We start from the raw sequence: 12,375 nt of genomic DNA on the forward strand, positions 1-12,375 counted from the left end.
AGTAAAAGTTAACCTCTAAAATACTTATAAACCTGGAAAAAATGCAACACCATGTCAAGAAGTACAATAAAAAGCAGTTTATTAGCAAAATGTATATTAAACTGTATAAAAATAATAACTTGTAATAAAATATAGACAAAATTTAGACAAAAGAGAAAAGTGAACTCTATATAAAGTCTGGTGCGATGTGTCTGCCATATCCACAAATCTAACCACAGCCATATACAGTACAGTATCATCTTATTGCATTATAACAGGCCATTGTGGGCAGCGGTCAAGGCATGGCTTTAGGAGATGTGCCACCATTATATGGTAGATGATATGGTGATATTACAAGTATATTAGAGGAGTACCAACATTTACCAGTAACCTCAATATTACCGGACATGACCTCTACTTCAGGGTACTTTTCACACAGCGGAAATGCTGCGGATATTCCAGAGTAGAAGTAGCTGCAGAAAATACGACATCCCACATTTCACAGTGGATGAGATTTCATGAAAGACATCCACTCACACTGGAAAAAAACTAAATAAAACTGGCTTATGGGGGAGACTTTAAATCCATAGCTCCTTAATTTATGATGTAGATTTTCAGCAGAGATTTCACCTTCTCAAATGAGGGGGGTGTAATCTGCTTGGCCATTTACCACACTTAAAAGCAACCCTCTAGACCTGGGGCCACAAAGATGGACACACAGCTTCTCTGACCACCTGATGGGCACTATGTATTAGTATACATAAGTAGTCTTAGACACTGACCCGCAGCACCGCTTATGTGGGCAGCACCGGCTAATAAAAGCAGGTGTAGGGTCTTGGATTACCCATGCAGATTTATGCAGTGTACATTAGGTAGTCAGAGAAGTGGTGCGGCCATCTTTGTTGGTCCAGGTATAGCGGGTCGCTTCAAGCACAATGTAGCTATCGCTTGCAGTGTACAGACCTTGAAGTTCGCACACTGATTAACCTTTTTGCAGTTTTAAAATTTGCTGAATCCACAACAAAGTCTGTTCATTAATTTCAGCCAACATGTCATCCAGTGTTTTCCCCTTGGTTGTCAGTCCATGATTTGCATTTTCAATCCAGTGGATCTTTACAGGAGCTTTGATTTTACTGACGACATTCATCATCAAGGCCTAAAAGAATAAGTAAAAAAACAAACAAACAAAAACAAAACAAAACACACAGATGTAATAAAATTGCTTTGTCAAAACACAGTATGTCTTCCTGTCGCACAATTAAAGCTGGTTTAGACACAATGATTATCGCTCAAAAAAAATCTTTTGAGTGATAATCAGTGTGTGCTTTTTACAGCGCAAGGTGATCGCTCAAACGTTGAGCGATCACCTTGCACTACGAGTGGGGGATGCAGAAGAAAAGCGGGGCAGCTTGTCTTCTGCATCCAGCTGTTCCCCGCTCAGAGCGCCCGGCTGTTATACAGCTAAGCGCTCCAAGCGGGGAATGCAGAAGACAAGTGGGGTGTACCCGGTTGTCTTCTGAATCCAGCTGTTCTGTACTCGGAGCGCCCGGCTGTTATACAACCGAGCGGGGTATGAAGAACACAGCTGGGCCGCTCTGTTCTTCAAACCCTGCCTGTATTCACGGAGCGGGATACAGCTGAAACAATAGTATCTGCTGTATACCGCTGTGAATTCCTGATAACTGCATGCTGAACGATCAGGGATCAGCGATGGCTTAACTAAAACTGCACGATGTCAGAGCAGTTAGACACAACGATTAGCGCTCAAAAGATGGCTTTCAGGAATTTTTGATCGAAAAACCATTGTGTCTAAAAAGGCCTTAAGCAATCAGGATAAAATTACAGTGTATTGACACACTGACCAACATGTATACAAAGTATTGAATAAAGAAAAAAAAAAAGCAGTCAAAAGTAGAAGGTCCATGAAAATGTACCTTTTCCAGCAACACACATCTGCTCACAGATCAGAAGTGGAAGAACATTTATCCTAGGAAAGTCACTCATTCATGGGAGGATGGAGCTCAGAAATCCAGCAGGAAAGACGATAGAGAACAGTCTGGGCCTTAGAGGGGTTGTGCTGAGATAGAAAGGAGTCCCCTATGTGATGGAGAGGGGATAGCTTTGTGATTGGTGGGGGTCAGACCACTGGGATCACCAACAATCCCAAGAATGAATGAACGAATAAAGGGGAGGCATACATATGTAGCCCTTGTTCCTGTACTGTGGACAGGGAATAAGTCTCAGAAACTACTTTAAAGGGGTTGTGTCGAGATTTAGTTAACTATCGATGACCTAACCTCAGGATAGGCCAACAATAAATCATTGGGGTCCACCGCTCATGATCCCCGACCAAGAAGCTGTTTGCTGCGCCCCCTGTTATGGCTGACAGCTGTGTCCATATTTCAGCAGCCTGGTATAGCAGGCATTGTTCCCCACTGAATTCAATGTGCCTTTACTACCATATTACACTAGCTTTGCAGGCAAGGGAGGAGCACTTACATAGTAAGCAAAGGAGTACTACAAACTATTGAAGGGTAAGGGCTCCTTCACACTGACGGGGGCGATATTAGGCTGTGATTCACCGCCCAATATCACCCCCGCCATCCATGTGGAACCTGTGGATTTGAGGCATTTTCATGTGAAAAAAGCCTCGCATCACTGCAAGGATGAAGGAATCCCCCGCTGCAGCTGTCACAGCCATGGCAGGGAATCGCAGAGTTCTCCCATTGTGTACAATGGGGCCAGCCCTGCCCCATTTAATACAATGGGCGATATTGCAAAAAGATAGGACATGCTGCAATTCTTGTCCTGCTTAGCATCGCAACGTGGTGTCATGCAGGGAAACCTTGCAAATGTGAATGAACAATGCACAAATCTTGCATGTTTTCCTCGCCAGTGTGAAGGCACCCTAAGTAAGATGAGGTGTACCTAACAACAGCTACACTCTAATGTGTCACACAGTCATTTTAACGCTCAAGGCTTTATCTAGGTTCACAAAGATCTATCAAGATTAAACAGATCTTGAAGTACATCTTACCCTGTCACACATCTCATCCGCGGACCCGGAGATGAACAAGACTGGCTTTGTTATCTGTAGCAGATCTTCATCTCGTAGCTTGCTTCTTGCTTTGGGAGGGTGCAGGGGATATGACAGACAGATCAGCCCTTGGACGAAGTCGTCATCCTGTTCACAGGCGACTCTAATCAGAGAGGCGGCGGCACGAGAGCCCATCGATCGGCCTGTTGAAGAGTCACCATATAATGTTCTGCTGCCCAAATTCTTGGTTTCCTGCCTTTTTATACGTATGCAGTTTACATTTGGCTCTTGCATGCATACACTAGACTCGCTATTCTTAAAGTGACGCTTCTATAATTCCCCATGCGAAGCATAAAAGACATAACAGATATAATAGATAACTAAAACTCTAATGCCAATGTCCACAGACGGGTTTGATTTGTGAACCCGCGCAGGTGATCCACAAGTCAAGCTGCCCATAGGGAAGCATAGGTGACCACAAATTAATTTAAGCATGCAGATTTGTTCTGCGGACCCTTTGGTCTGGAAAACAAATCGCAGCATGCTCCATTCTTCTGCGGATCCCGAAGGTACGGCTTCCATTGAAGTCAATGCAAGCCGTCCGATCCGTGACACACCCGCAGCTGACGTGCTGCGGATCCCACAAGAAAGCAGGAGATTTTTAAAAAAGTACGGCGAATCCATAAGTGGAGGGGTCCGTGCCGACGCCGCTGTTGGGGAAAACAGGTAAATAGGGCTCTCTGGCTGCGGGCAGGGCTGGATTCCATGCGGGATTCCCTGCACAGAACCCAACCCGTCCGTGGACATTGGGCCTTAGGGTCCTTTTTCATGTGACTACTGTCAGGCACTTAAGCTTCCGAAGTTGTCCCAGCGATAGTCGCACCTGCGCTTTAATTTCAATGGGTTCACTCACATCTGAGTATTTGTCACGCAATTTTCGCATGAAAAAAATAAGCAGCACGTCCTTTTTTAGTGCATATTACGCACCAACACATGCCATTGAAGTGAATGCGCTACAGAAAATATGCAGTGAATAAGCATTAGATCTGCGTATTCACTGTGTATTTCCGCATCCAAACAATGGTCCCCTTGGCATTTTTTTTTGCACCTGTAAAAATCAAAGAAGGGCAACTAAATTAATAAATGCAATGGGAGGACTGTGATACCCAGAGAGGCTATCAAAACTGGGACTGTTCACCCTGGAAAAAAGACGGTTAAAGGGCGACCAAATAACCATGTATAAGTACATGAGAGGACAATACAAGGATCTCTCCCATGATCTGTTTATACGCAGGACTGCGACGGTAACAAGAGGGCATCCTCTACGTCTAGAGGAAAGCAGGTTTCATCACCAACACAGAAGGGTGTTCTTTACTGTAAGAGCAGTTAGACTGTGGAACTCTCTGCCTGAGGAGGTGGTGATGGCAAAATCCATAGAGGAGTTTAAAAGGGAACTAGACGTCTTTCTAGAGCGGAAGGATATTACAGGATATAGACATTAGGGGACCACCGAGGTTGTTCTGGGTCTTATATTTAGGTAGGAACTATCAAAGGTTGATCCAGGGATTAGTCTGATTGCCATTAGGGAGTCGGGAAGGAATTTTCCCCCAAATGGGCTAATTAGCTTCTGCCTCTTGGGGTTTTTGCCTTCCTCTGGATCAACTAGGGGTGGAAACAGGCTAAACTAGAGGGACATTGTTTTCATTCACCTAACATACTATGTTACTATGTATGTTCGCTGCATATGTACGTACACAAAAACCCACAGAAAGGTTGAAATACACAGGGTATGGGCGTTTTTCAGTCTGTGAATACGCTGCATATTCACGTACCAAAATACACACATGTCCGTTGAATAAGCCCATACAGTGAGAGTCTGAACGAGAATTGTTCCGTGTAAAAGGGCCCCCAACTACTAACCCCATACAGAGCTGACCAGTACAAAAGGTTACGCCCCTTATGCTAAATTAGACTACAGTATTTGCAGCTCTCCTACCCAGACAGCCCTCCCAGCCAATCAGCAGCTTTACTAACACTTAAGTGACAGCTTTGTGATAGCCCAGTAGGCGCTGTAGTACCTTAATACTAGTATCAGTATAAAAAGGCCAATTCTCACCTGCAAGAAAGACACCAGCAACTTTATGTTCTTCATTAGACTTCAGATAGGCCTAGAACAAGTGCAGAAAATACAACATTTCTTTTATGAGAATAAAGGAATGCGTGTTTGTGTGTACTGTACATGTACTATACAGTATGTGTGATGATACAATATGGTCACATGGGGTAGATCTGTTGCAGACATTTCTGTGACTGTCCTTTTCATCTAAACTGGATTTTCAGTCACATGAAAGAGATTTCCAGCAGAAGTTTCTGCAAGTGACCGAGGAGACCCCTGTGCCAGTATGCTGGGAGCACAATACCGTATTTTGACTGTTGTTCTGCATCCTTGCCTTACAACTCCAAGCATCATGGGAATGTATGATGCTCAAAATTTGAGTCAGGAGACCTGTGATCAGGCGGGGACGCACTTCTATATTATGGATGCAAAACAACGGCCAAAATATGGTGATATGCTTCTAGTATTTTTAAAATGTTCCTTTTTATTTTTGGATGGTTTTCATCTTTATGTTACATTTTCGTCATCTTCTGTTCAGTTGTTAAAATGTCTATTCAGCTATATTATCTGCATCTGTTTGCGAAAGCTGAGTGGAAACCAACATGGTCACCATGAAGAGCTATGGACACCTTTGGACTGAAATCTGTAAATGTGCATTTGCTCCCTAAATGAGAAATGAAACAACTTTTTAAGAGGATCCATTGCTGCCGTAGAGTAACTCCTTCACCCAGCTGGTTGTCCTGCTGAATGCGACACAAGGCCAACGCCGCACTGCTCTGGCTGGATCGGCTCTCTGCTCTCCGTGTTAGGGCATATTCAGATGATACAATCGCACTGAAAACTGAACAATCTTTTACTGCTAATTACCAAATGAGCTTCACTTGTGCAAGCTGTGGTACCATGAGAATTCAAGTGAACGTGACAAAGCTGCAACACCCATCACCTGTTGAAACAGATGATCATTGGGAATGTAAATAGTTAGACCCCCATAGATCTGATATTGATGGTCTACCCTAAGGAGAGGCCTTCAGTACTGTAATCCCAGGAATCCTCTTTATGTAAACTTCGTTTCACTTGTCATTTACTTGAGATTTTTTTTTTGTACACATTGCAACATTCTATGCCAGTCCCTTGCCCACCATGTCATGCCCATTTTTCAGCAAGTGCCTAAAATACGTAATAATTGTGTTTAGCATGTGCACCAGTTTTTTGTTAGAATTCTGGCACGTTTAGCTTAGTAAATCTTCCTCATTGGATACCTTGTTTTCCCTGACTCAGGCTTCTTTCACATGAGCGCATATCGGCCGGCCGTTTTCACGGCCAGCCGATATGCGCTGTGATCTGATGCATTGGATTACAACGCATCAGATCACATGGGCATATTTGTGAGATGTAAAAACGCTCAGCCAGCCAATATAGCGCCGGGCGTTTTTATGTCAGGCCCAAAAGATAGTCCTGAAACTATCTTTTGGTCCGGAATACGTCGGCCGCTGCATGGGCTCCAATGGGAGCCCATGGCAGCGGCCGTAGGTGGGAGGGAGTTTAGCAGCGTGGCTTCTAAACTCCCTTCCTCGGTTCTCCTCTCGTTCCTCCTCGCTCGTTCTGTGCAATGGAAGGGGCGGAGCTAAGTTCTGTTCCACCACGCCTCCTCCCATTGATGGCTATAGACAAGGGGTGGGGCGTTGGCGGAGCCAAGCACCCACCCTCTCCCCACCCCTTGTCCAAAGCCACCAATGGGAGAAGGTGGGGTGGACCAGAGCTTAGCTCCACCCCCATCCCACCCCCTCCCATTGCACAGAACGAGCGGGGAGGAAACAAGAGGTGAGCCTTCGATGGGGAGGGAGGGGAAATGGGAGATGGCTTGGTGAGCTTGGTGCATTTGCGCCGGCCTCACCAGGTATATGAACGGGCGCACAAACGTTTGAGGTGTGCGCCCATTCACCAGATTTTTCAGTTGCAACGTAGCGTATATCGTCCGGCTGTGAAAACGGACAGCCGATATGCGCTCGTGTGAAAGAAGCCTTACAGAGATCCTAAAATCTGAATCTCACATTTACTAATGAGCTTGAAATTCAAGTTAGAAAATATAGCCTGCGGAGGTTGCATCTTGTATATAATGGCTTCACATGTGCCATGCCCTGCATTAAGGTCTAACACAAACTTCCAACTGATCCAGTTGGAAAGTCAACAATAAATGAAATCAAGCAGGTGGGATAAGCATAGAACTCGAAGGCTTGGTTCACATGGGGCAGAATTGCCGGGGACTTTCCGCGTGGAAATTCCGCTGGCAATCTTAAACTCAAGCCTAAGCAGCAAAGTGGCTGAGATTTGCAAAAGTCTCATACGCATGTTGCGGACAAGCCGCGCTGAAACTGACATGCCACCCGGAATTCAAAGCCGCAGCATATCAATTTTATCGCCGTTTCGCCGGCAGGCTCTCTCCTCTTTATGGGGAGAGACTGCTGCAGCGGAATACAGGCGGCGAAGCTACTTCAAAACCAGCGCAGGTTTTGAAGCTGCCTTTCTGCCGCGGAAATCTTTCTGAATTTCCGTGCGGTCCTGCTGTAGTCATGCTGCGAGATTTCCACGGGATTTTTCGCCCCGTGTGACCGCAGATTAAGAAGCAAGTAATATAAGGGGGACTAGATGGACCCTGTGGGCTATTTCTGCTGGCAGTTTTCTGTTTCCAAAATGTGGGGGAAAAAAAATCAGGCAATGAACAGTATCACCAGTAGACTGTGTACGTACCAACACCGCGCCGTAAGCTTTTGTTCTGTACCCCAAGTTAAGCCCTTTACAGGTAAATCTCAGACACAGCAAGCCATGCGAGGCCAGGTAGTTTGCCAAAGCTACCAACTGTGGAAAATTCATGTCCCCTCCAGCGCCATGTGTCAGAATGACTCCATAGGGGACCCCACGGGGGGCACCAGGAAGAGAGAGCGTGGCATCCAGGGACTTCTCACCGAACGGGACTCTAATCCTGGAATCCTGGAAACACAAACATATATTAATACTCCTTGAAATATGAACATCTTCAGGATATCGCACCCCAACGTGATAGCACTCCCTAATCACACCCAACCCCCAATATACAGGCACTGTGCCAACTGGTTCTGCTGCTTAACCCAACGGCTGAATGACAAATGAGAATTGTTCACTATTCATTCATGTAGGCATAAAAACCCATCGTTGGCTCATTCACTTATTGTTTGGTTTAAACCGCGCTCATTCAGTCCTTCTCATTCACTTATACAGAGCCTGAACGATTCTCGTTTAAACGAGCCAATGATGCCTCTGCCTGTGTAAAGAGGCGCTGCGAGAGAGCGGGTCAGCAGTGATGTTACTCGCTCCGGCAAACCAGAATCAACTCATCTGGAAGGATCCTTAAAGAGACTGCTGCCTACCTAGCTAAGCTTATGGACTAAAAGTAGGTGACCCGCTAAGTCCAGGGAGTGTTCTACTTACCTCCTCTGTCAGCTGCCATTCAATGCAAAGAGCAGCGCTGATAAGTTCTAATTTTATAATGTACTGCAACGGCGGCTTTCGGTGCACACTGGGGGAGGGGAGTCTAACACTTCTCCGAACCCAGGGGGTCACCTACTTTCAGTCCATAAGCTTAGCTTGTAGTGCTAAAGGTAGGTGACCGTCTTTAACATGTATCCAGTTTGTGTCCAATATAAAACGTAGTGGTACAATATAGTATTATAGGCCGGCTGCACACGACCAGGTTGGACTCCGGATGCGGGCTCCCAACAGCGGAATCTGACCCCGTGCCCTGCCAGAGACCCCACGGTCACTAGGTGACGACGTGGAATCCACAACCTGTCTGCAATGTTAACTGTGGATGGGCATGGGTCGGACGGCTTTCATCGACCTTATTAGAAGCTGTCTGTGCGGACTCTGCGCTAAAATATAGAGCATGCTGAGCGTTGTCCTTTGCGAGTGGAAAATTGCGGTTGATTCGACTTGTGTGCAGGAAAAAGCGCTTTTCCACAGCATGCTATGGGGGTGTTTGCTGCAGGATCCGGAGGCGAGAGCCCACAATGCAAATCCACCGGTGTGCAGACAGCCATACACAATGCACAGTAATGCCTGACCTCCGATGCTGGAAGGTGATTCCCACACGGAGTGAGAAGTCCAGTAAGTCCGGGCGCACACGCCGTATGCGTGGACCACATAGCGGTTTACCGCGGTCAGAGCGGCCAGTGAGCCGGCTATTGCTAGATTTGGCAGTGATAGTCTCTGCGCATGGCAGCGTATCTCAGACACGCGCAGCGACTTTTTTCTTTACTTCCCGCTGTCATAGCGGGTGGAGTATGTATCACCGCCCACAGGCAATGTGTTTTACACGCTACTCCTAGAGGGTAGGGCTGTCGCTGCGGGATATGCGCTACAATAGAGCACGCCGCCATCTTTTTCATGGATCTACACTAAATGTTTACACCCTAATGTGAACGGATGAATGAAAATCCAGGTACTTCCGTTGACACCGCATACAATGCGGCCGTGCATCGCGTTCGCCATGTAGTGACATCGCGGTCGTGTGAGTCCTAAGGGCCGGCTCACGGGTGGAATTTAATTGTGTATTACACGTGTGACACACAGCCGCGCAGTACACGGTGAATCGAGTCAACGCAAGTACATGGATTTTCACCCATTCATTCCCACTTGCGCACATATATTACGTATGACGCATGCGTGGAAAAAGAACGCAGCATGTTGTATTTTACAGCGTATTACACGCGATGAAGCCCTACTGTTCCCTATGGGTGCGGGCAAAACTGCTGGACACGCGCAATTATATTCCACACGTACTGAGCGGTGGGTTTTTCTTTACCCACATTGCACGGAAACAGGAGTTACAAGAAACCTGGAAGCGGCGCAGGACGGCGAGCGCGAGATACGCAGGCAGACGTGATGACCAGCACGGTTGTGCGCTGCATTTCCCTATACGGTTGTGTGCCGGCCTAACGCCCAGCGCAGTCCTGACCGCACACTAAGGCCTTCCTCAGATGTCCATATCTGCACACAGTACATATACGCATGAATGGCGCCATTCATATCAGCGGGTTCATTCGCAGGAAACGTGTTGTATGTGCGTAAAAAAGAGAGGAACAAAATAGTCCCGGCTCTATCAGCGCATTACATAGCAAAGCCCCCATAGAAGTGTATTGGGGGAGCGCAATACACAGCACGAGTCTATGGAAACAGCACAGAAGGGCCGTTACCGTGTGTGCGGGGACGGACAGCCCCAGGGACATGGCGGCTCCTGCCTGCACGGTACACCGTTTACTCCTCTGCACCCCTTCCTGCCGCCCGCCGGACTCTATAGTAACATGGTGGGCAGTAGGACACAGCGGAGTGACACTAATAGTGCTCCGCCCCTCCTCCGCTCTGATTGGTTAGTTACTGACTCCCGTCTGCGGCGGAGTGATCGGAGAAACAGTGAGCGCGCAGAGCGCGGTGCTTGTACCGCTGTGTCTCTCTCCTCAGGCGGGAGCACAGAGCCGGAGTGCCTGGCTGTGGGAGGAGGAGTGGGTCAGCTACCCACTCCGAGGAGAAATTACCAGTAATTGCCTTCATGCCCACAGATAATAGTTCCCCGGGGTGACCCGTGTATGCAGCTACCAGCGAGGGACTTGTACACTTATGGTGGATTAGTAGCTTCCTTACTGTTTGTAGCAATGAGGATTAGGAAAGTTCGGGTGGCTCATAGCCGCCATGTGGCCGGTAGCGGTAGCGCAGTGCCTCACTGTCCCCACAGGTAGTACATATATGAGTGCAGACTGGCCGTGTGACCGATAACCAGTATATATGTTCCCACATGGGACTGCAGTCTGTCAGACATCCCCCAGTGTCCCCCGCTGTCTGCCTGGCCCCTCTAGGACAGACTATTTCGGGGTTGAGGAAGCAGTGATTTTGGGGGATTTTTCCACTTTTCAAAAGCCATGCCTTTTTATTTTGCTGCCGTACGTGGCCCGCTTATTGTGTGGCGAGTCGTAATGTTTATTGGGGACTTATAATGTAAGCTCCCTAGTTGGACCAGTAGACTAATATATACAAATAAAATGTAACTTTTATTAAGACGTTTAAAATCAATCTTATGAACAGACAAACATATACCCATATATGCACATATAATAAACTCGTGAGTCCCAAAGTAGGGATAAATTATATGTATGTCACGAGGTATTCGGTCAGGAGAACCTTAAAGGGGTTGTCCCGCGGCCAAAACGAAAAAATTTTCACACCCCAGTCCCCCATGTTAAGCAAGCATCACAAACTACCCATGTAAATCGGTTTTTTAGAGCGTTTCTACTCACCATGAAGCTGTTTCATGAAGTTATAAAAAAACTTCCAAGATGGCCACCGTCATTTCCCATGGTGCACCGCTGGTCTTCTCCCATGGTGCACCGTGGATGTTCTTCTCCAGTCTGAGCTCCACTGCCGATTACAGCCACCTCATTGGCTGATCGGCACCACGTGACGGGGGTGGGGCTACGTGATGGGGCAGAGCTACGCGATGATGCGGAGAAGAGGGAGGAGCCAGGACGCAGCTCGTGAGCCCGGACCATCCAGAAGAGGAATCTTCAGTGCGCAAGCGCGACTGTTTGTGCAACCAGAGGAGAAGTTTGGTCGTCGCCATGGAGACGGGGACGCCAGCAACGGAGGGGGTAAGTGTATAACTTCTGTATGGCTCATAATTAATGCACAATGTACATTACAAAGTGCATTAATATGGCCATACAGAAGTGTATAGACCCACTTGCTGCCGCGAGACAACCCCTTTAAGGTTAATGTTGGTGAAAAAATATACCACCAGTATCTATCATTCTCGTCCTGAGATCACATCTGCTTTAATAAAAGATGTATCATTTGTTTAATAACCCATAGTAACAAAGGTATTTACCAGTAATTTTGTAATTTATAAGATAGTCAAACGCGTTTCGCTTTGGAGTAAGGATGGAACAGCCAGGAGCAGGAACTGAGCTCCCGCCCCCTCTCTGCCTCCTCTCCGCCCCTCTGCACTATTTGCAATCAGGAGAGGCGGGGGCGGGGCTAATTCTGGGAACTTGGCCCCGCCCCCATCCCTGCTCCTTTCATTGCAAATAGTGCAGAGGGGCGGAGAGGAGGCAGAGAGGGGGCGGGAGCTCAGTTCCTGCTCCTGGCTCTTCCATCCCCCCCCCCCCCCCCCCCTGCAGATGAGGACGACGTATATCGGCTCGGCGTGAAAACCGAGCCG

At 47.3% G+C, this 12,375-nt stretch overlaps 1 protein-coding gene across 1 annotated transcript; it reads right to left on the bottom strand.

The window, feature by feature from the left end:
* Positions 1-62: 62 nt before the first annotated feature.
* Positions 63-10,494, bottom strand: TEX30 (testis expressed 30). Its single transcript, XM_066580037.1, has 5 exons — positions 10,361-10,494; positions 7,881-8,120; positions 5,133-5,184; positions 3,017-3,219; positions 63-1,135 (listed from the first exon to the last, which is right to left on the bottom strand). The coding sequence occupies exons 1-5, from the start codon at positions 10,391-10,393 to the stop codon at positions 962-964; spliced, it is 702 nt and encodes a 233-aa protein (XP_066436134.1). The 5' UTR covers positions 10,394-10,494; the 3' UTR covers positions 63-961.
* Positions 10,495-12,375: the final 1,881 nt, after the last annotated feature.

Source organism: Eleutherodactylus coqui, chromosome 1, assembly GCF_035609145.1.
Source record: "Eleutherodactylus coqui strain aEleCoq1 chromosome 1, aEleCoq1.hap1, whole genome shotgun sequence".
Classification (NCBI taxonomy): Eukaryota; Metazoa; Chordata; class Amphibia; order Anura; family Eleutherodactylidae; genus Eleutherodactylus; species Eleutherodactylus coqui.